Source organism: Neopsephotus bourkii, unplaced genomic scaffold (assembly GCF_033783945.1).
Source record: "Neopsephotus bourkii isolate Nb327-2 ecotype Australia unplaced genomic scaffold, CSIRO-AGI_Nbou_v1 NB_284, whole genome shotgun sequence".
In the NCBI taxonomy this organism is placed as follows: Eukaryota; Metazoa; Chordata; class Aves; order Psittaciformes; family Psittacidae; genus Neopsephotus; species Neopsephotus bourkii.
The window spans coordinates 130,521-154,183 of NW_026900793.1; the positions used below are offsets into that span (position 1 = coordinate 130,521).

Below are 23,663 nucleotides of genomic sequence, written 5' to 3' on the forward strand. Positions count from 1 at the left end.
ATTTGTATTTCCTTGATATTTCCATAGTCAATGTACAGATAGCTTAGGTTGATTGTGAGAAGCAAGATCAGTTTCTCTGTTGTTGTAGACCGCAGAGTATTGCTTTTGATGACTATTCTTTGATGAGAAGAAACAGATCAAGTATTTGAGGTCTTTCACCAGCCTCTTGCTGTCATCTTTTTCCTGTTAATGAACCACAGCATTTTCAGACCTCTAACTGTGAGGTGTTTCAAGCAGTCAGCTCTGTGTGAATCCACAGTGAGAGAGAGGTTGATGGAAAAAGGAGGACATTTTGCATACAAATGCCCATTCATAGAGAGTTCCTAGCAAAAAAGGACTGTCAGCTACAGAGCTGTATTTTCCATGCTTAAAAAGTTGTACTTTCCTCCAGATATAAAAATGAAAATAAAGACAGGACTGAAAGCTTCTATTGTTTGTCCCTACAGTAGCTTAAGGAGCAAATTCTGTGGGGTTATAGACTTCAGGAAGAATTTAAAGTGCTGCTTTGACAGACACAAAAGGATATCCCACACTGCCTAAAAGCAAATGCTGCCTATTTCATTGTGCTTCTGATTAATAAACAGGTTTAACTGCATCAGCTTCTCCAAGTGGAAGAAATCAGACATTCAAGGAGTCTCTGCTTTGCCGGATAACCATTCCATTACTTCATTATTTAGTCTCTTGAAACTGCTTAACAAAATACGTGCCCTGAAAGGGTTTAGTTTTTTTTTATTTCATTTTCTTTTGTAGTTTTCTATATTGTCCTTTAGTCTCTTTGCCTTTCTGACAAGTAAATAAGAACAAGTGGTAAGTGCGAACCGTCATGAAATGGTGACAGCAACTAAATCTTACAGAAGAATAGGTAGCTACCTGCTGTCCTTTTAGTGCATGATTTAGGACTGGCTGCATTAGTTTTAAAAGCAGGGTTTCACAAACCAGATTCTGAAAAAAAACAACCCAAACCAGTTGAGCTAGAACTGTGAAATTCAGGATAACGAGATGCTGAGAGGGATGATAGCATTTCTATTTCTGAATATAGTCATTTGCTCTGAAAGCTCTTGAAAATGAGAAATTGGCAAGTATCCATACTGCCCGCTTTCTTATATCCATGCATATGGATACCAGAGGCTAGCCAGGAATCTAGCAAAAAAATATTTTATGATTCCTTCTAAACCTTTCTGAACTGAATTACAACCAAGTTCCCAAAAAGGCTGCTTTTATTTTGGTGTTATGGTAAAAAGTTATTATGAAAATACAGAAAATCCTTGAAGGGCTAACTGAACATAATTTTCTGCTGATCATCACAAGAACACTTTATTTTTCTTAAAATATATTGGAAATAGGAAGTCTGATGTTACTGATGTTTTGTCAGGCTTAGCCTGATGCTTCCAAATCAGCTAACTAGGCAAAGTAGTAGAAGGTTTCTTCCCTTCCCACTTACACAACAAAAGCAAGCATTGATTCCGAGTTCACATGTAATAAAGGCATTACTAACAATGGTCTGATTTTATGCATTGATATTAAAATGTTCATCTCTATTAACAATTAACTTGCTGCTTGGAATGATTTGAGCATCAGCCATAGTCTTGCAGAACACAGAAAACGATTTGCACAATCCAAATATATTGCACACAGGCACAGTGTTCTGTGTTGGATTAACATGTGTGACTCCACTCTTTTACTGTAGGTGATATACGCAATGACTTATACCTGACGTTAGAGAAGGGAGACTTTGAAAGAGGTGGGAAAAGCGTGCAGAAGAACATTGAAGTGACCATGTATGTGCTCTATGCTGATGGGGAAATCTTGAAGGTAAGCGCTTGTTATTCCCTCTTTGAGCTTCAGGTGCCATCTGCTTGCTCCATGGACATGTTCTTGTTTTCTTGTCTCTGCTGCAAGGGAAGCACTAAAATAAAACTAGATCTTATTTTTTGAACCATGTATTACGATGAAGTGGTCAGTTAGAAATTTGAAAGCATCTGGAGCAGTTCCCCTTTATGGCAATAGAGGACTTGGAGAAAATATTCATAAACTGAAAAGCTTATGTAATTTCAAAAGTGATGTTGGTGGCTATAGAAAATGAAAAATCAGGGTAACTGATCAGAAATAACTGAAGAGTATCTGACACATATCTAAAATTATCTTATGTGTGTTGTACAACATGATGGAATGCGGTTACAAGTGAGACTTTTAAACCTGAGTTGTTGGAGTTAGTTTTGGGAAATAAATTTGAGTAGCTGTATTGCCAAGGTCTTGACTTTCACCCTGGGATGGCTCCATTCCAGCTGTGGATGGTGATGGTTAATGTTTCTCTTTCTTCCTCCATTCTTTTAGTAATCCTAAAGAGTAGAAGGTAGGCAATATAAACATCTGTCAGAAATAACTCCACCCCCCCCCCCCTTTTTTTTACCTCCACTGCCATTTTATGGCCTTCATAGCCACTACCTTAGAATAGCCTAAACACCACAATGCTTCTGTACCAAACTCACTGCCAGTCTGGTTTGTTGGTTTGGGGTTTTGTTGTGTTGGGTTTTTTAGTTGAAAGAATATATTTTCCTTTATTACTATAATTATTTGTGATTCCATTGAAAGTAAAGTATATCTCTTGTAAGGAAATGGTTTGTGCTCATAGCTGTTGCAGGAAGATCACAATGCTTGTCTGTTCAATTGCATTAGGCATGCCTTTCAAATTGAGTGACAGATTTTTAATCATGGCTTTATTTCACAGCAGTCTGCCAAAGACCACTATAGGTCTTTTCCCTCCAAACTATTCTATGATTCTATGAAACTGCAATATCATCATCTTCAAATGCTAATGTACATAAAGGTAGAGAATTTTACTGGAATTGTGACTAATGATTAAGTATAAAAGCCATATAATTTCTAGACATTATCAGTCTTCTGTGGTTTTGGTTGGAATGGTCATACACAGTTACTAAGTTATCCTTTTCTTACTTTTTCCTGTAACAGTACTTCAGGGCTTTACCAGGGGATAGTGCAACAAACGTGGTACAGAGAAAGACTAGTGAAAGGCAGTTAATCCAAGCAGAAAAAAAGAACAGTGAATGTTTTTCATAAAGGAGAGACTTTACATAGAAAGGATTTTTGGGATGGGTTGTTTTTGGTTTTGTTTTTTTTTTAAGCACAGACCACATAGTTAGAAGAAAATCTGTACCAGTTTTTATGTTACTGCTCCTCTGTACAGTTGTAGTTAAAGTAATAAAGATGCTTCATTTATGTCAGGGAGGTCTTTGGTTCATGACATCCAATGATGCCAAAGATACATTGTGTTTCAAACATGCAGGCATTAGGAGTTTTCTACGTAGGAAATGCTTATATGATAGTGTAAGCTATTATATCTACTCAAAAATAAGTAAAAGGGGCATCAAGGACACTAGAAGCTGAACTCTCCTTCCCTTTAATTAGCACTCTTCACTGCTTAGGTACATTTTTGTTCTTTCTTAACTGCAGATTGGAACTAGGAAAACAAGATGTAATACTGTCAGTTGAACTGACTGTAGAGGCAGAGTTCAAAAGTGCTGCATGACAATTTGAAGGAATACTCACATGCACATAAGAGAGGGAGTCAGCCACCTAGACCTGAGTTTGAAAACTTACCATGTGTCTTCTTTTGTCATTGCTGCCATAGTTTCCACATGATTTAAAAATTCTGCAAATTCATCTAGAAAAGTTAAAGCACATGAGACAGCTATCTGGAATTGCTTCTAACTTAGTGGGTTATCTTGCCATTCACTGGTAACACTCCGTAGAAGACAGTTGACCCTGTTAAGTGTATGTATATGGTTGCTATTAAGTCTATAGAAATGCTCTGAAAATTGTAAGGGTTCATTTCCTTAAACTACAGATTTCCAGTTTGTCTCAACTTTCGGAATAGAAATTTTGATTGTAAAATATAGGCAAAATTTATGCTTAGGATCTTGCCATGTTTCAGGTTTAAAGCCCACTCAATTCTAACCATCCCACCTGTGCAGTGGGCTTTGGGAAGTATGGGTATCCATTTGTCTAAAACTTTGCCCAGCTCTGTTAGTCAGGCTTATTTTAGTATCCCAAATGGATACTGTTTTATCTTTTATGTTAAGAATTTAGTTTTACATCCTAGATGGCTTGTTTTTCACTGCAGCCATCTAGTTTATGTACTCTTCAGTATGTACACCTAGAGAAGTGTTCTGTGAGGAAGGGGCTGGTTTACCCAAAGGCAGAATGTAGCCATTCCTAGATGAAGCAGCTGTGAAGAGATTGATAGATCTGGGCTTTCATCTCAGTCATTCAGCATAATTTAAAAGAAAATACTGAAGAGTGCAACAAGATGAGTCTAATAGCTTTTTAATTTAAATGTTAAGAATAAGGTTTGTGTTGGGTAGGGCTTGGTGCAGAACTGATGAAGGGAACTCCTTTCTTTGGGTTCCCTGACCCCCAGGTGATCACTTGCGTGATCCGAGGTTGTTTTCACAGTCAAGAGTATCTATTTTATTTCTTCTGTTTTCTTTGTGTAATGATGACATTAATTTGGTAACTTCCAGTAGGTGATATAGTGGAGAAGTTAATAAAAAACTCCAATCTTCCAATAGTATGGGCAGAACACTGGAAGTTCCAGTCACTGACCCAAAGCAGCGCTGCTCTTGGTTGAAATATCTTTTACTGTTCCTGATGTATGCCTTTCCAAAGTAGAGCCTGCCAAATGGGATAGAGCATGCTGAGTTATACCATACAGCTGTGAAATTGCCACGAAATATTCACCTGCTACTAGAATAAAATCTCTATAAACTTTGCCTGACCAGCAGCACAATCCACAATGATGCCTTTGTGCATGAAAGTCTTTGTGAAGACTTAGCAGAACCACACACAGTGTTAAAGAGAATATTCTGTCTGCCTCAAATCTTTGTTGCTGTTGAATATATCTTGATCCAAAAATAGTCCTATTGAAAGCAGTGAAATGATTCCCAGAATATAGTGCTGTCCAAAATGAAAACGAGTATTTTCTTTTCAAAATGGTCTTACTCAATTGTTAGCTTCTTTCAGTACAGTCTGAAAAATAAAAACCCTTGGCACATTTCTCACTTATTCTTCTTTCTGTTCCAGTATCAGGAATATCTTATTAACTGCAAGGCATACCTTAAATGGTAAAATTCTGACCTAATACTGCTTCTACTTTAGCTTCCCTTACTTGCCTCTGCCCTCTAGTTCACCTACATATTTGGTTCTCATGGTAACTAGGTGTACAAAACCTATTTTCATAATGATATTTTTGCCAGTCACAACTTGGAATTAAAGATGAAACAAGCCTCCCTCCTCAGACTATAGATTGTAGTATAAATGCTTATCAACTATATTAACAGCCAGAAGGAAAGACTCATCTGGTATTTGTTCATTTAAAGTTCATCACTCAACGACTGACAACAGTTTGTCTGCTGGGCAGGTAATTTTTTGAGGCAACATAAAAAAGCTCACATTAAAATCAGAATTCCTCCTGTACCTTACAGAAGAAACACAAACACTGTTTTATCATCTCCTAAGAACCTCGCACAGAATGAGTTTTCAATTGTTGCGTTGGAGCCCAGCAAGTTACTCTGAATACAAAATATAACTGGAATGTTGCAGGCATTCTGTTCTTACTGCTGCCACCACTAGGCTCGCTCCAACCTGTTAATATCTGCAACAGTTAATTCTGGTTGCTGTACAGAAAAAAAATCACCCGTGTGCTGGGATCGTGGCACGTACCATATGATGGTTATGGCTTACTGAAAGGACTAAGTTTTGGGAGTGAATGCTAGTCACTCGGGTTGAATTAGAGCCTTTGCAATGAATCTCTGTCCAGGGAGGCTGTTCTTGCTTTGAATCCTAAGCCTCCAGATAGCTTTTATTTCCTATTGGGCTCCTTCACAAATTTGTAACTTTCTTGAAGAGTGAAGAATATTCCCACAGGCCAAACTAACTGAGTCTGGTTGGTGGGATGTACCTGATTTGGTAGTCTTCTGATTACAAGTGAATAAACCAAGTCAACATTGTTGGTGTTTTCTTGGGATAGAATTTAGAGATGCCTTGAAGGAATGACCAGTGTTTTTTCTTGTCATGGGTACTGTTCCTTGTGAGGTGTTTTATACTGCATGTGTTGTTCTGGGTCTGCTTCGCTTCTGTTTCTGTGTGGGTTCTTATCCTTACAGATGCTAAAAGTGAAGAATCTCCTAGCTCTTTTTTCTGCATGGTTTTGTAAGATGTTGTATCTTTTGGATCACTTTGTAAGTGCCAGGTCTAGAACGTGGGGTTGTGCTTATATAAATAAATGTGCTTCCTGCTCCAGGTCTTCATTAAAAAGGACCTTTTACTGACAGTATTTCAGGATTTCTCCTTTGCTCATGTTTGGACTAAGGATTTATGTATTTCCTACATTATATTAGTCTTTATGCATTTGGACTTGCGTGTTTATTGTATCTATTCTATCCTTGATAGAACACTTAGCTTAAATAGTAACTTAAGATGCAGTATCATGGGTCTCCTATCTTATCCTTTAACCCGAAACACAGTTTAAAGAGCTCTTAAAAAATTTACAATTTCATTGTGTCTTTCTGCTTCTGACTCTTCCTTTGTGTCTACAGAAGGGTATGAATTATATAAAGGTTATCCCTGTGCAACAGTATGACTCATCCATAGTGATGTGCTGTCTTTTAATCTTGAATTGTTTTCTTTTCTTCCAGGACTGCATCAGCCTGGGCTCAGGAGAGCCGAGCAGGAGTGCATACCACTCTTTTGTGCTTTACCACAATAACAGCCCTCGATGGGGGGAGATCATTAAGTTGCCCATCCCTATAGACAGATTCCGTGGGTCTCACCTCCGGTTTGAGTTCAGGCATTGCTCCAGTGAGTGCCAAATGTAACCAAGAGAAATCCAACAAAGCTGAGGTCTTTCCAGTGTCAGTTTATAGTTGGATGAGTCTGTAACTGGATGGAAAGCAGGAAAAGGGCACCAACCTAAAATACAGCAAAGGGCACTGCTAATTACCCAGCTGCTACGTTTATTATCACATTTAAACCACCATGATCAATCAGTGCAGGGCAAAACATTGTGTAAATGTTCTCCCCTGTTGTGCTTTTGCTGTATTTTCTTGTAGAACGTTTTTATTACAAGCATGTATATTTTATATTTCACTGTGTTGGGCATGTTTGTTTTGAGGCTTGCTGATCATTTGCATGGAATTAGATACAGTGTATTGTATGTTGTTTCTTAGGTAAGCTGCATGCTTTTTGTTAGGCATGCAGAGAAGTTGGTGAATAACCTTGGGGTGTATATAGACAGACAGAATATGTACAAATATGATTCCTTGCTTCTCTCTCTTGCTACAGCAAAAGACAAGGGAGAAAAGAAGCTCTTTGGTTTTGCATTCACTCCGTTGATGAGAGATGATGGCACTACCTTGTCTGATGATATCCATGAGCTTTATGTTTATAAGGTACTAGTTCCTTTCTGCAGACTTCCTCCTCATTCCTACTCATCTCTTCTTGAGTTTAAATATGTAACAGTCATTACATTCTCTTCCCCCCCCACCAGTTGGAATTATGTGAGGAACAGATTAGTATTAGTTTCAAGATTTTATAAACTCAAACACAGATGACCAGATATGGACAAAGCCTTCTGTTCTAAGGACAGATAACGGTGATCTAGCTTCTGTTAATCCGATCCATTTTGAATTCAAACGTAGTAGTGTTTATGAGCATGCAGTGGTTTTGCCTGCCTGTGGCATTACTCTATGCCTTTGTAGTATGAAGTCATGCTGCACTTCAAATGCAGCCTGTTACAATGCTATAGCTCGGCAACCCTGTAGCAAGGGATTTGGGGTGGGTGGTTAGGGTTTTTTCCTCCTGCTGATTTACCTCGGTTTATTTCTTCAGTATGATTTTCAGGCAGCAGCACTAAGTTCTGCAGTTGGAAGACTGTGATAAGTTCTAAGGCATCATTGGGAAGGAGACCACACTTTCTAGAGCTGGGTTGGTTTGTGTGTGTTCATGTTCTGAAGGCAGCAAGCACAGCTTTTTCTTAGAAGTGTTTTTGTGCACCCAGAAATTAATATAAGTAGTTAGGCAGTTGCTTTCAGGGTGTGAGTGTGTGGAATGAGATAGACTGGGTGCAATTCCGTTTCTTGTCCTGTACCCACAGTGTGATGAGAACAGCACATTTAACAATCATGCACTGTACCTGGGGCTGCCTTGCTGCAAAGAGGACTACAATGGCTGCCCCAACATCCCCTCGAGCCTCATTTTCCAGCGCAGCACCAAAGAGACCTTTTCAGTCTCCACACAGCTTTCTTCTACCAAACTGACCCAGAATGGTAAGTAGAGCATCCTTCAAAACTGCCCAGAGCAACAGGGATTACGAAAAAGAGAAATAACATGGGTATGCTTGTGCTTTGCTTATTTTACTAAAATATTCCTCTGTTATAATTTAATTATATATATGCTTTTTTTTTACTAACATGATTGAAACAAGCAGAAAGCTTTTTTGAGGAAACAAGGATATTGAGAGATGGCAGAGAAATTACAGACATTACTGTAAGTGCAAGAGAAGGGTCATGACAGAGTATGTTAAAGCAAAGTTAGTTTTCATTAAATGATTGAAGAACAAAAAAACTCAATGTTGGCTCTTCTGCACAAGCCAAAGGTTTTTTGCATCTTTTTTACACAGTTGCTAAGCAAATAGAAATTTGTTATGGCAACATCCCTGAAGCATGGGAAGACAGAATTGGATTGCCCACGGTGCAGTGTCAACTCACACAGGGAAAAATGCAATCTTTGTTCTTTTTAAAGTACTTTGCCATTCCTCCATTCTTTTGTTGTTGTTGTTGTTAGTAGTATTGGACTTACTCCCTGTTTCTCTCTTACTGTGTTTTTTGCCCTGAGAAGTGTGAACTGCAACAAGAGCAGAAGTGTAACATGTACTGAATCTCTGGTGGGGCCGGGGTTGCCGTTCTTCCCTCTGTGTATGGATTCTAGCTCTTTCTCTCACTCCTCTGCAGTGGATTTGCTTGCCCTACTGAAATGGAAAGCTTACCCAGATCGTGTGATGGATATTTTGGGAAGACTGAGACATGTCAGTGGCGAGGAAATTGTTAAGGTATTACATGAAATAACAGGTTTTGGATGTATCTGTGATAGCAGGGGAACTCAGACCTGCAGGGCACTTCAGAATGTTCCCTCTTACTGTGCTTTTTGGTTCATGCTGCGAATTTTGAGTGTAAGAATTGGGATTTTATTTTGACATGAAACTGAGCGGGGAGGTACACCCCAAAAATTGATGGGTAATTAGTCCTTGGGATCAAAACAGAGCTAATCTTTAGTAATTCATTCACTCACATGTGCTGCAAGTATCGGCACCAACTGGATGGCCACTCTTGTTGAGCCATGCTGCTTGCTGATGGAAACACAGCCACTTTTCTAGAAAACACAGTCTTTTCTAGAGAACCTTCTCCAAAATGGCCTAATGTGGTTGGTCATTTCCAGAGTGAAGAAAACAGAGTTGACTCAGAAACCCTGACCTTTCCTGTGTTCCAAACAAGTGTATAGAGGAGAAACATGACACATAGAAAGTCAAGTTTTGCTCAATAACCAGGGAACCATCCTGAAAACCCGTTTTCCTGATCCCAGCACTGTGAAGTGGAGCTGTTGCCTAGAGCACCAGTTACTCTAGTGTTGTCTCCACTGCTACACTACATGCCCGTCCTTTGTGTGACCTGGACTTTCTTAGGTCAGATGAACTTCTGCAGGCATCTGCATACTTGTGGTTTTGGGGGAAGGTGGGGGGGTGTGAAGTGCATTCCAGGTATCCTTCTGATAATTTTAGGTGCTGAGAACTCTCCCTAGAATTTATTTCTATAAATCGTATAAGTAAAAGGAGGAGATAATTTGTAATGGTAAACAACCAAAGAGAAGAAACCAAAGCAACATCCAATCATTTAATTAGTAGTTTCTGATTAAATTCTTTGCTGTAACTCATTAGAATGTTGACATATCTTGAATATTAATGTTCCTGAGAACTTTGCAATGGTAACCGAATAGGACAGTACCCTGTTTATGTTGGGATTCTTCAAGAATGTCACGTTTTGTTCACTTTGCAGGGTAGTGCAAGTATCTGGGTTTTTTACAGCAAAAAGCATAAGAAGATGTGGGTTAAATTATTCCAAGGGGAGAAGTAATTGATTCACTCCCTAAATCACCTGCCATTTGGCACTAGGATATGCAATAATTCAGAAAAAAAAGAAATGTTATCCTTTTGGGAACTTCATAAATTGTTATATTTTATTTCTTGCTTTCCATATCAGAAATTTAATTAGAATAGATTACAAAATCATGGGAGAATATGCAGTTGACTTGATCTTCATCATTCTTCTTCACAGTCATCCTTTCCAAGAACTGCAGTTTCAGGAAAGAAAATCACCGAGTTGTTTGCATTCAGTAAACCTCAGTGTTAGGGGGAAAACAAACAATTGGCAGTATGTAACTTGTCCCAGTTAATGCCTGTTATTAAAGCTTTACTTTGTCATACAACAGAAGTTTTCAGTATTAAACATGATTTGGAGCACCAGTTAATGTGCTTCCGAGCCTTAAATTTGATGATAAGCAGTATGTGATACACTGTAATGACATCAAAGTAAGTTGTTTTGCCACTGTTGTTAGGCAGCACTTTTAGTCAGCTTACAGTGAAAGGAACACATAGTTATATTTACAAATCAGTCATGCAGTACATATTTGTGGGTTTTTAGTTTTTCTGTCATTTTTGTTTAGAAATACTCATTTAAAGGGAAAAATTCTTCATCAAAACAAATGAAAATCTATCACGTCACATGGATGAACCTGAAGTGGTTCGTTTTTGGCAAGCATTTCACAAAAATACCAACACGTATGAAATAATTAAAGCAGGGGGAGAATAACCTTCTTTTGAATACAATTTCAATATGAAATTCTTTGTTTATTCGTGTCATTTTAGTTCCTACAAGATATTCTCGACACATTGTTTGTAGTTTTGGATGACAACACAGAAAAGTATGGTCTGTTGGTCTTTCAGTCTTTGGTAAGTTCCTGGGTTGTTACTTTATTTCATGGTCAGTGAGTTTTAAGTTTCTTATTATCGTGTTACTGGTATTTTACTTCCATAAAATATGAAATACTTAGCTGGATCCGGCCTTACATTTTCTGTAGTCATCTTGGGTGAGGAGAGCAGATAGTCCAAACAGATCTGAGGGCAGCAATATTTGCTGTCACCTGGGAGAAGCAAACAGTAACATCTAATAACACAACTACTGACTGTTTAAAGAAACTCATGTATTTCTTTGTTCCTTAGCCTGTGTGACTTGCTTATAGAAACCTAGCAACAATGTGCAATTTCCTTTAGTATGGGTTCACTTTTTCATCTCCCACAGGTATTCATCATAAATCTGCTGCGTGACAGCAAGTATTTTCATTTTCGACCTGTGATGGACACTTATATTCAGAAGCACTTTGCAGGAGCACTTGCTTACAAGTAGGTCTTGTTTATCCATCACTTCAAGAGATGGTATTAGCACACTTTAGAGCAATGTCACCATCAGAATCTTAACCTTCATGTTAGTCGTGGTTTTCAAAAGCAGAGCTACTGAGATAAAAGTTTTGCAGCACAGTTGCAGAGAAAAGCAGCTGAATGTCACCAGTGGCTAAGAAAGACTTTGGAATTTGGCTGAACTGGCAAAACCTACCTTCTTTTTTTTAGTTGAAGAGACACTGTCACTCAGCAACAGCTCATTATCAGTCTGTACTAATGAGCTACCAAGAGCGTATACATTTCTTGTCTTAAAGGTGTTTGGATAACAGACTTGTATGACAGCTTAGCGAACTAACAGTAATTTCCTCTTCCAAGGTAGACAGGTATTCACATGAGATGTTCTATTTGATTACAGTGAATGTACAATTTCAGGAGATCAGAAACTTACTTACACTGTCACTTTGAAGATTCTGCCTTGCTTTCTAGTATTTGAGTTTGGCATCGGAGAATAGGCAGATTTTTGAAAGCAGTAACAGTTACCATTCAGGGTGTTGTTTTTCCTTTCTCTTAGACCATTTATTTATTTATTATACCATTTGAGCATATTCTGTCTATTATAAACTATTAAAAATGGCTTATAATTGACTGGTTTAAGCCATTCACATTTTAGTGTAATTAAAACAAATATAAAAATTCAATCAATGGTAGGTAAAACTGTAGATACTGTAGATTTTTTTGATAGTCTGATGTCTGAAATAAAACATGCTTTTAATACAACCCTTTAGGTTAGCCCAGATGGTATTGTTTACTTAGGAAATGGATACTTGTATTTTCTTAGTGATCTTTGTTTCTAAAAACTTAGAGGAGATTTGGAATTTCTTATCAAAAAAGAAAAAAGAGGATGCTTTGGTCTTAAAACCGTATTACATGCCTTTATCAAAGCTGTCTCTTTAATAACATCTCTTTGATGTTCTCCCTAGTCTGCCTCATGGTGTGAGTCAGTGACAGAGAAGAAATTATTTCTGGTTTGGAAACCTGAATAAACATACATGTTTTGTAAATTCTGTGGCTGGGACAGCAGTAGGTGACCACTGCAAGGGAGTGACATGAGACTATTTTATAGATTTCTCACTGAACCCAAAACATTTGTTGCCTGTCTAATCTTAAACCAGTGCTGAAGTTTCCTCTTCTTCCCACTGTTTGTTATATTCAGAGAACTGATCCGGTGTTTGAAGTGGTACATGGACCGCTCAGCTGAGCTTGTGCGCCAGGACCACATCCAGGAAGCAATGCGAGTGCGTATTCAGTGGAGTATTTCTGTGTCTGTTCCATCTGTGGCTCCAAAAACCCCAGGGAAGCTGTAAATAAAACCAGGGTAGTCTGGCACTGAGTTCTTATTTGTTTAACCAGATTTTATATATGTGTGTGTGTGTGTGTATATATATATATATATATATAGCCAAAAAAATTATTTTGGAGGTGATTCACTCTTGTGCTTTAAAAACTAGAAGAACTGTGTCTCCTTAAGTCCTTTTGAAGCCCTATGGAGAACTTAAGTGTGACTTACATGGGACATGAATGCACCATGCACTTCAAGAAGCAGTTATTTTAAAAGTGTTTGGCAGAGGTGCTGCGGCTCAGAGATACTCTTTTCATTTCTGGCTGTGAGAAAGGTTTGTTTTGTATTAGGAGTTGAATTTCTGGAGTACTTTAAGGAGGAGAAAAACGAGCTTTTAAGTAGACGGAAATTCCAAGTGTCATTGCACAGGACTGAATCACACTTCTGTGATGAGGGCATAATCTCACAGCAAGGCACAGCTTCCTAATGGTGTGGAAACAAAGGGAATCGTTTTGGTGCTATTGCAGAGAAATCATAGAATAAATAGAGCGTTAGTTTTAAATATATAATTTAAAACTAAAAGATAATGTGCCATGTACATCTGTACATAAATACCAGATTCCAGAATATGTGGCAAGATACTTTTCTCTGTGTGGATGTCCATCTGTACCTTCTTATCCTGAGTAGGCTTGTGTCCAAACATTTGAGCCTGGGCACTCTGAGAGCTGGTAGCACTGCCAGAGATGAGCACTTCCTTTGTCTCACTTTCTCCTGTCAGTACAAATAGGTGAAGCATCTCACAGGTGAAGCACACACATGTACATACACTATTCCTTTAATTTGTGGCAACCATTTGGGAATTTCAGAGTTTGTTCCTTGTAAATGTATTTACGCTTGTGTCTTGGTGTATGTTTCAGACTTTCTTGTGGCTCTCTCTTGTGTTAATTTTATTCTTTGTTTTGCCTCCTTTAGTCTGATTTAGTCAGCATTTTAGAGGAAGTAATTATTTTTTGAGAATCCTGGTTCCATTTGAATGGTATGGCATCACTGCCATCAACTAGCTTCCAAGCTCTCCTGTTAAGATCATATCCTCTTACTTACAAGGGCATTAGACCGGTGTTTACTTTGTCTTTTGTAGCTATTTACATACTTAGAAACAACTTCTTTGCAGTACTTTTCAACCACAGATTCATAGGAAATGTTAAAAATGGGGCAAAGATAGCTTTTCAAGAAATTAACAACTTCCCCATTCTTTTTGTTTCCTTCCTTCTTTTTTTGAATTACAAAGAAACTTACTAAAATTATTAGATGAGAGGAAGATCTCTAGCTGGAGTGACTTCTAGAGGGTTTTCTTCCCTCTCAAACCACTCATTAGTGCTCTGTGCAGTGCAGCAAGTAGAGATATGTGATACTGTCTCTATGTGATCTGCATTTTTTGAACCTCATAGTAAACTTCTTCAGAAATTATAAAGAAGAAATTCTTTCCTGTGAGGGTGGTGAGGCACTGGAATGGGTTCTCCAGGGAGGTTGTGAATGCTCCATCCCTGGCAGTGTTCAAGGCCAGGTTGGACGGAGCCTTGGGTGAGATGGTTTAGTGTGAGGTGTCCCTGTCCGTGGCAGGGGGTTTGGAACTGGATGATCTTAAGGTCCTTTCTAACCCTAACTATTCTATGATTCTATATTAAAACTATGAATGCTGGAATGGCTTTCAGGAGCTGGTTACTCAACACAGTTTGTGAGAAAGGCATTCTTTCAGGGATTCCAAGGCAGCTCTTTGCTTACTGGGAACCTCGAGTGCTTGCTTAGAAAATAGCTGTTGCCTCCATGAGCGAGGTCAACTGGAAGACAGGACAGCCCAGGCCTCTCCAGGCACAGGTATTACAATTACCACCAGAATTTCTGCAGACCCAACAGTGCATCCTCTACCACAGACACTGCTGTCACATCTGGTTTGGACAGTTGCTTTTGCAGGTGTATCTTGGACACCCAGACTAAGGTCTTTACCTTCTTCCATTACAGGAAAGTGATTGATTTTATTTCCAGACTTTATTTCAGGCACTTGCTGCAGGTTTGCACCAAAACTGTTATCACTGCCAATGTGTCATTAGTAGTACTGTATTCTACTGTTGGCAGTTTCTGTGGTCTTGGATATCTTCAGTATATTCCTTGGATTAGTAGTTCTTCAACTGAAAAAACAGAATGGCTCTCTATGCCTTCTGCCCTGGATTAGCTGTTAAATGTAGTACCCTGAAGCAGGTGTTGAAATCTCTCTGCACTCCTTTTTGGCTCTTGACTGCCCATGTACATTCATGAGGGGTATGCAGATGCCTCACTGGATTCTGATTTTCAACCTTGGCATTAGCAAGCAGTGCCCTAGGCTAAATCTAAAATTATTTACCTGCCTCAAGACTGCTCTTAATTCTCAGAAAACTTGTATGAAACCTGAAGGAGTTTATAACTGGAAGGACATCTGTACCTGGATTTCTTCCCTCTCAAGCCACTCATTAGTGCTGTATGCAATGCAGCAAATAGAGATATGTGGTACTGTGCCTATGTGAACACATAAACTGCATCCAGGTACTGCTGCCTGTGACTCCACAGGCAGTTTTACTTTCCACAGTAGTCATGGCAAGACTTAGGTAGTGACTCTAGGTGATGCTTTCAGCCTCAGTTATCTTCCAGTGGTAGAATCACAGGTGATTTTTGCCTACACACTGAAAAAGCAAGACTTCTTCTTCCTTAGGAAGTCACATCTTCATATCAGTATTCTGGATCTGAACTGCACGGAACAGGCATCAAACTTAACTTAAGGGACTTTGAGGTACTGCATACCATTGCTATGGGGCTTTACATGAGTCAGTGATAGGGAAAGGGTCAGTCTTCTGAGCTGATTTCTTCAAACTGCTGATCATACTTTCTGAACCATGTCAGCCAGGGAGCTAGTGGATGAGAGATTAGGAATTGCATCCTCAGCCTGTGTTTTGAGACTGACACTCCTCAAAATGGTTTTCTTTACCCTGGATTTAAAAAAGAAATGCCAGTCAGTTGCATTTGAGATCAGTCTGTTTCTGGAGTTATTAATTACTTCATTCAGAACTAATTACCTGATCTGGTGACTTATATTTTATGCAGTCTCACCTCTTCTAAGAATACCAGAAAATTGCTGATGTAATTGTAATTGTTCCACCCTGGTCAGCCTGTCTCTGGGACTTGCTCCTTCTTTTCTTGCTGATTCCTTGAACTTTGCCCTAGCTCCTTTATCTGCCTTCACAAGACTCACATTGGTACCTTCACTTGAACCTTTGTACTTTTGTTCCTTCAAAGTGCATCAGAAATGCTTATTGTACTTGATGCAAGTATGCTGTTCTCTGGAAGAACACACTGACATTAACTGGAAGAAGTTTTACACCTGCTCTTGAATGGTGAAGTGGATACTCAGAGACTACTGAAAATGGCTTTTATTCACTTGTTAGGAAAGTGAAAGAGATTCAGACCTTCAGAGCTAATCTACCTTACATACACTGTACTTCTGATGTTACCCTTTCTATGTACACCAGATTCTTTCCTAAAGTAATCTTCGCGTTTCTTGAGTGCACTTCTGTGTCTTTAGGCACAAATGTGCTTCATATCTGTGATATTTTAAGTAATAAGAGTAAGTCCAAGTGCTGCTTTTTACTAACAGGGCTTGGTTTGTGTTTTTACCATCTTGGCCATGTGTCTGAACCCTTTGTGGCTTCATTCTAGGCAGCAGTTTACGGTTGTTTGTGCTAAGGGTGTGGAGTATCTCTGAGCCTGGAGTTTCACTTTCTACAGAAGATTATAGAACTCCATAGATAAATCATCTGATTCATTGCAAAACATAATCTTCACATTAAAGTTACAAGCTTTCAGGTTAGAATTACGGTTGTCTATACCAAACCTATAAAACAGCTTCTGTAATCCCTTATTTTGCTGTATTTGGTGTTAGCAACAGTGATGCTAACCTTAAAGAACTGACTCTTGTGAACCGATTGACCTTTGTCTGGAAACTGTCCATAAATACACAATGGTGTTTCCTGTTGATGTTCCTTGTTGTGAGGAAGCTTCACTGGGATAAGTTTTAGTACAGAATTATAAACAGTGTACTGCCAAATGACCCACGTTGCCATCATTCCTGAAAGAAAATGGCTGTAAGTATCAGTTGCATTTTGAAATCTGTGATGGCTTTATGAGGAATTTCACATTCCCCTTCTTTATCCTTAAAGCTGCAGCATTCTAAACCTTGCAACATAACATTGCATCTTTGTGCATATAGTGTGGTGGTTCAATGAGAGGTGCCTTAGGGATGCAGAAACATCTGATGAGGGCAAAATTTGTCTTCAAATTAACTTTAGTTTTCAAGCTCTGAAGGAAGACAAGAATACTTTCCAGCAAATACAGTGTAATATTACTAATATTTCTCTATAGACTGTGATGACTGAAGCTCCAGCCTGTTTGTTCCCCATGTTGAATTTTGAGGATATCATCAATCTATGCCTCATGATGTCTTCTCTTAATCCTGCTTTTATAGCGTATCGTGTTAAGCAGTAAGGGAAAGAGTGAAGTCGAAATGTCACTGGTACGTAGTGCAGTTCAGTGTTGACAGTTGTGTACACCAAATGATGAAAAAGGCCTTGTTGCTGTGTGTGTTACGTTGCTGTGTTAGCCCCTGTGAGAACCTTTGATCAGAAGGGCTGCACAGAACAATGTCTTTTTCTGCATTGACACTGCTGCCAAATGAGTGGAGTTCTGAATAATGCCATTTACAAAATGTTAAAGATGTTTAGTTTGCAAATTCACACTCAATGCAGGCATGTCATTGAGCAAGTTATTCCTCTACAGAAAGATAACAATTGCCAGCCCTTTGGGACTGCATCATTTCTTGCACATTGTACAACAGTGCTAAATGCCATCTTCTCTGCAGGTTACTCTCCCTCTGCTGGGTGCTCTCCCAGTTTCCTGTGTGATGGTAACAGAAAGATGCTTTAACTTACCACAGCTCGAAGTTAAAAGCTGCTCACTACAGTACTGCTGCCTGCTACTATTTTGATCTGCCAGAGGGCATCACATGCTGCTCTTGTCATCTTCTATTTCTGCATCTGCATTTATTTCTGTTTGTACATGTAGCTGCCAGAAATAAAAGTGAGCCTTGCTGTTGTGTTCATCATAAAAAGTAGATTCTCCTTTTTCTAGGTAATCCTTCCCCTGTTCCACTGACAGTCCACTTAATCTAAAGTAGCTAACTCAAGTAATTGAAGGTAATATTTGAATGGAAGCAGGAGAATAGCTTCTTCAGGAATCTAGTCATTGTGCCAAGTCATGAGAAAACTGGAAGTCTGTTATCTTCACCAAGATTTTCCTCAAATGACCTAATTCAAATTTCTTTGACTTAAATGTATGCTAGTTTTGCTATTGGGACATACTGATAAAAAAGATTGTGGGTTGAGAATGGGTGCTTGCGTGTGAGTGGCTCTTCCCTAACTGAATTGTGTAACTTGCAAAATCTATTTTTCTTTCTCCTTTCTAAAACTGAAGAATTTAGTTATTACGCACTTAGAATCTTTCCTGGTTCTCTTTAAAGCTCCTTTATTTTTCTTTCTTTCTTTTTCCCTGTCTTAATCTCCTCCCTCTCTTACTCCTTAAGGCCTTGGAATATCTTTTCAAGTTCATTGTCCAATCTCGGATCCTTTACTCCAGAGCTACTTGTGGAATGGAAGAAGAACAGTTCCGCTCCAGCATCCAGGAGCTTTTCCAGTCCATCAGATTTGTGCTGAGCTTGGACAGCAGGAGCTCTGAGACCCTCATCTTCACACAGGTTTGCTATTTTCTGCACTTAAGCTGGCAAATGAAAAGGCAGCTATTTTCTGCACAGGTAGTATATGCAGGTACACAACAGTGAAATGCAGGTTAGTAGAATTTTCCCCCTCTAACAAGCTGATGATACTGGAAATAACATAGCCAATTAATGTTATTAGACAGACACCGCAACTCTTCACAGGTACCGGTGAGCTCAACTGTGAACTTTCAAGAGGAAAGTGACTTGTCACATGGGAATATAATTTTTGCTCTTCACTAAACTGTATTTTCAAATCTCATGTCTTATGGTTGGCTTCAAGAAATTTTAAATCCTTTATTGTAGCAGCTCAAGTCAATACTTAGGGTCATAGCAAGATCACAGTAGAGAAGTTCAATTGATGTACTCACAGTCAGATAAACTTAATGCCAGCACACTCTAAAATTAGAGTCAGAATCCCACGCAGCCTGACCACAAGCAGACTGTGATACCCACACTAACGTTGAATACATTATATTGAATATGGCCCAGGTGACTTCGCAAAGATTTCGTATGGGCTTAAGATACTGCTCGAAGTAAGGGAGATGCTAAGTTATGTTTCATATTTTAAAGACCACTGTACTAAATTACATATCTGTGTTTAAAAGTTTTAAATAGCAATGCCACACGTTATGTGTGTGCCCTAGCTCAGAGAATGGCAAAATGGACCACCTAGAAGAAAGTGAGTTGTAATCACTGACTTACTGTTTACAGATGTTCTGAACACCAGTGTAGTTTGCCAAAGAAGCAGTTGCTGTGAACATTGCTACAAAACAGGGTGACTCCAGTGGTTAAGGAAGCTGCCAGCAGTGTGATCTCCTTCTTAAGAAGCTGCTCTGAAAAATAGCGAGAACAGCTACTCTAATCTTCTATTTAATCACCCATTAGTGGGTATAATAAAATAAGCCAGGAGCAGGAGAAATCAGAATTTTGCTGGCAAACTGACAGCAGAAACATCATCCTATGAATTCAGGCTTGCCAGGGATCTTCTTTGTTTTTCAGTTGTGTTGATCACAAATGCGGTAATAGATTTGAGGATGAGGTCGTTTTCCCTTCTTGTCTCTTTTTTTTCTCCTTTCTCTCACTATGGTATTTCTTACCTTGGACTTTTGTAATTTGTAAAGTCTGTCCTTGTTTAATCTTTGAAAAGTTTGCTTTTTGTTTCCCCCTTGCCACTATGTTGCCCCTTGATCCCAATTGCCCCCGTAGGCCTCTCAGCCTGGAGGGCAGGCGAGCGGAGCTGGGACTTGTGCCCCACAAAAAAGTGGTGGTACTTCAAGGCCGTCATTTAATTCTGTAAGTAATGATCCCCAGAACTGCACAAGTATTTCATTGTGGATGTTCCCAATTAATCCCTTTTCCTGACCCCAAACCCTCTTTTCCTGCATATAAAGTGGAATTTAATGTTTAAGTGGCTCATACATTAAAACTAGGTAATGTGGAATATTTCAGTAACGAATGGAACAGCTTGTGGCATCCACACACAAAGACAGTACTGAGGATATATACAAGAGTTTGTATGTCAAATTGGTCAGGAGAGCCAAGGAGTTTATGTACTTGTTCTGGAAACCTGGACAACAGTTAAATATCTACAGAAACGCTCGAGGCCCTAGCAGATGTAATTTTCTTCACATTTACCCTCTTACTTGAGAGATCTCAGTATAGCTCTTTAAAGCAAAGAGGTTAAAACTGATCGTGTCCTTCCAGGCAAGGAATTTGACGTGAGTAATGTTTCAGCATATTTTAGGGTGGTGTACAAAAAAAAAAAAGGGCCCTTCAAGGAACTGATGAAACATCGTAGCTCTTCCTCAAGACAGCTCCAGAGCTTCCTGAAATGATCCCATGCATATCCTTAGATTGCTACTGATACCCTAAATCACTGCAGAAATCCTTCTGCTTTATCTGAATAGTTAGAAATAAGTTTAGGGAAACTCCCGTAAGGATTTGTTGGGCCAGTACTGCAATTTCACTTTTATTATCCCAAATAATTATCCCAGAGATAAAGATGATGACTGGGTTTGCAGATGTTACTAAGAGTACCATGAGCAGAATTTAAATGATTCATATTTGTTGATTTTGTTGGTACATTGTTTGTATGTACATAGTGACAAATAGGTGACAACACCCAGAAGGCTACCTGTGGCTTTGTGTAATCTGAATTGGTTGTAACAAAAGAGAACAAGTGTGAAGAACAAAGAGGTAAATTCATATTCAGAATGATTTAATGAGATGTACAGTGTTAGTTATAAAACTAACTTAGACTTTACTCCAAGACTACTAAATAGATGTCACTGTTGTTTGAAAGAAAAGATACTTTGAGGAAAGACTTGACGAAGAAGGAAGCTGTGTATTACATGGGATTAGGAGAGGCATGCCAGTGTTAGAGCCAGCATCGGAGAGGTACAGAAGTGTAGGCAATGAGAAAAGAAATCTGTGAGCAAAAGGAGAACTTGCAGAATGGAAGAAAATGCTGATAGGTGGAGAGACTCTGGAAGGGCAGAGCTGAACAGAGAGGTTTGGTAAATCTGAACTTGTGCAGGAAGTCAGTGGGGTTCATGTGGAGAGCTGCAGGCAAACAGGGTGGTGACAGCTAGGAGGGAGTTGTGCAGGGGTGCTGTGGCTGGGGTGAGGAGGGGTAAAGGCACCTGACCCAAAACCAGGCTGTGCAGCAGCTAAATAAAGCAACCAGCCAGGAATCTTAGTAGTTTTAATGAGGAAACAGGCATGGACCTTGTGTAGGATGGAGAGGAAGAAAGAGTTTTAAAACCAGAGGTGTGTGTCCGCTGTTAGGTATGACACCAAGTCTGTGGAACTTGAGGAGAGGGTGATGCAGGGAGTTTTCTGCTGTTATGAGGAACTTAATTGAAAAAGTGATTAATTGATATATGAGATGGAAAGGGTTGGGTTTGTGGTTGTACTGTTGTTTCTGCACTTCAAGAAACACCTACAAGGATAGCTCCAGCTTCTTGGGCATACCTGTTACTGCAAGAATCACATGAACACTCACTTGCATGATGGGCTGCCTCTTTCACATGAAATCACACCCACCCCACTGCAGGAATGCTGTAATGCCACATGACAGTGCTGCTAGGGTTAAGGGTCTGTCGACATGGACTTCAAAATACTTCTGAAGAGTTTCAACTGTCTCAGGTGCTTGCTTGGTACAAAATTTGGTGTGGAGCTCTCATCAGAAGCAAACTTCGTATTTGTTGAAACAAATGAATAAACAGAAATGGACTATTTTCTGTTATGCCAGATTTTTTCTGTTTTAGAAGCTGTGTCCTAAAATACAGCCTTCTGAATCTTTGCAGTAGGTATGTGTTGCACTTATCATAAGACTTAGTATTTCAGCAGCGCTTGATTGTAAAATACTGTGCGTGGTTTGTTCACTATGAACTTTAGGTATTGCAGAACATTAACACCAGCCATAGCGCCCTGTTCAGTAGCTTTCTGCAGACCCTTAATTCAGTTTTGCTGTTGTTTCTGTTTCACTGTATTTAGGTGCAGTTATGGAAATTGGTATTTTCAATATTCAGTTTCTACCTTGCCTTTTTCCAGGCTGCTCTGCTGAACTCCTTCCCCGCTATCTTTGATGAGCTGTTGCAGATGTTCACTGTGCAGGAAGTGGCCGAGTTCGTGCGGGGGACTCTGGGCAGCATGCCCAGCACAGTGCACATTGGGCAGTCCATGGATGTGGTTAAGCTACAGTCTATTGCACGCACTGTTGACAGCCGCCTGTTCTCTTTCCCAGGTAAGACAGGGGTATCTGAGGTTAAGTCTTGCTGCTAACTAAGAACACATTATATTTACTCGTTACTTGTAACGTGTAGGAACACGTTACATTTACTCATTACTGTTGCAAACAAGTCATTACTGAATGCAGATGATCTTGATAATTATCTTGGTGGCATCACTGTTACATATATTCACTGTGGCTACTCTTTAAGTTTCCCTGGGGTAGAAAATGTTTATAAATCTATTATGGATAAATTGTATCTACTAAAGGTTAATAAAAATATGTACGTTAACAAATCAATTCACTTATTAACACTGCCAAATCTCTCTTGATACTTTCTATTATTCATCTATGGTTGCATGGATAGGAGGATAATCTCCTTCCCAGCAAGCTTATTGTCTGAGAAACAGGAAGGTAAATTTATGTGAGAAACTCACCACATTCTCTTAAAGTCTGTTTAACCTCCATTAATATTTCTTTAACTCAACATACTAGTAATCCTTTAGGAATTAATTGAACAAAGAAGGATTGAAGATTGTGAATTATTTCATACATAAAGAAAGAAGATACGAAGGTAATAATGCAAGATAAAAAGCACCATTTGGCCTTGTCTTCCCTGTAGTGAGGATCTCAAGTTAGTTCACTCAGATTATTCTACTAGGTGCAAGGTGAGAATGGGAACACCACAGAATGATGTTTAAACCATCCATTGCAATTGTTTATAAACCTTTAATTGTTGGGTTTTTTTATTTGAAAATCATCTCAATGGTCCAAAGGTGGCTTTGAAACAGGCAGTGAAAATTATGTAATTATAGTGTTGGGAACCTATTGATAACAATATTTGTCTTTGTGGGTGCCATTTCGTGGGCAAAAACCTCCTCTTCTGCCTTTTCAAGAAAGCCAGGTGTAACTTTCCCCCAGGGTCCAGGGCCTAGTCATTGCCATTAACCTTTATTTCTCCTTTACAATGCCACTGGCACAACTAACAATGCTTTTACCTGCTGCAGAGCACCGTGACATCTCACTACAGCATCAACAGCCAGAAAGAAAGCTTCTGCTGTGCAAGGCAGCCCTGACTCTAAAGATGCCACATTTTCCACCCAACATGGTGTTAGACCCCTATCCTGTTCCTTCCCATGGAGGCATGACCTGATACTCCTGGATCAGGAGTCTCTCCCATGTCCTGTCTGTCCCTGAGAAAGTGAATTTAGTT

General features: G+C 39.2%; 1 protein-coding gene across 9 annotated transcripts in view; it reads left to right on the plus strand.

Moving 5' to 3' along the window:
- DOCK3 (dedicator of cytokinesis 3) overlaps window positions 1-23,663 on the plus strand; it is a 184,872-nt gene that overhangs the window by 108,645 nt on the left and 52,564 nt on the right. For all 9 annotated transcript variants that reach the window (XM_061346909.1, XM_061346906.1, XM_061346903.1 and 6 more), the window contains exons 14-23: window positions 1,688-1,812; window positions 6,714-6,876; window positions 7,360-7,466; window positions 8,171-8,342; window positions 9,027-9,124; window positions 10,994-11,077; window positions 11,427-11,527; window positions 12,738-12,819; window positions 18,526-18,696; window positions 22,273-22,465. In XM_061346909.1, coding sequence (XP_061202893.1) covers window positions 1,688-1,812; window positions 6,714-6,876; window positions 7,360-7,466; window positions 8,171-8,342; window positions 9,027-9,124; window positions 10,994-11,077; window positions 11,427-11,527; window positions 12,738-12,819; window positions 18,526-18,696; window positions 22,273-22,465 — 1,296 coding nt within the window. The remainder of the gene's footprint in view (window positions 1-1,687; window positions 1,813-6,713; window positions 6,877-7,359; window positions 7,467-8,170; window positions 8,343-9,026; window positions 9,125-10,993; window positions 11,078-11,426; window positions 11,528-12,737; window positions 12,820-18,525; window positions 18,697-22,272; window positions 22,466-23,663) is intronic.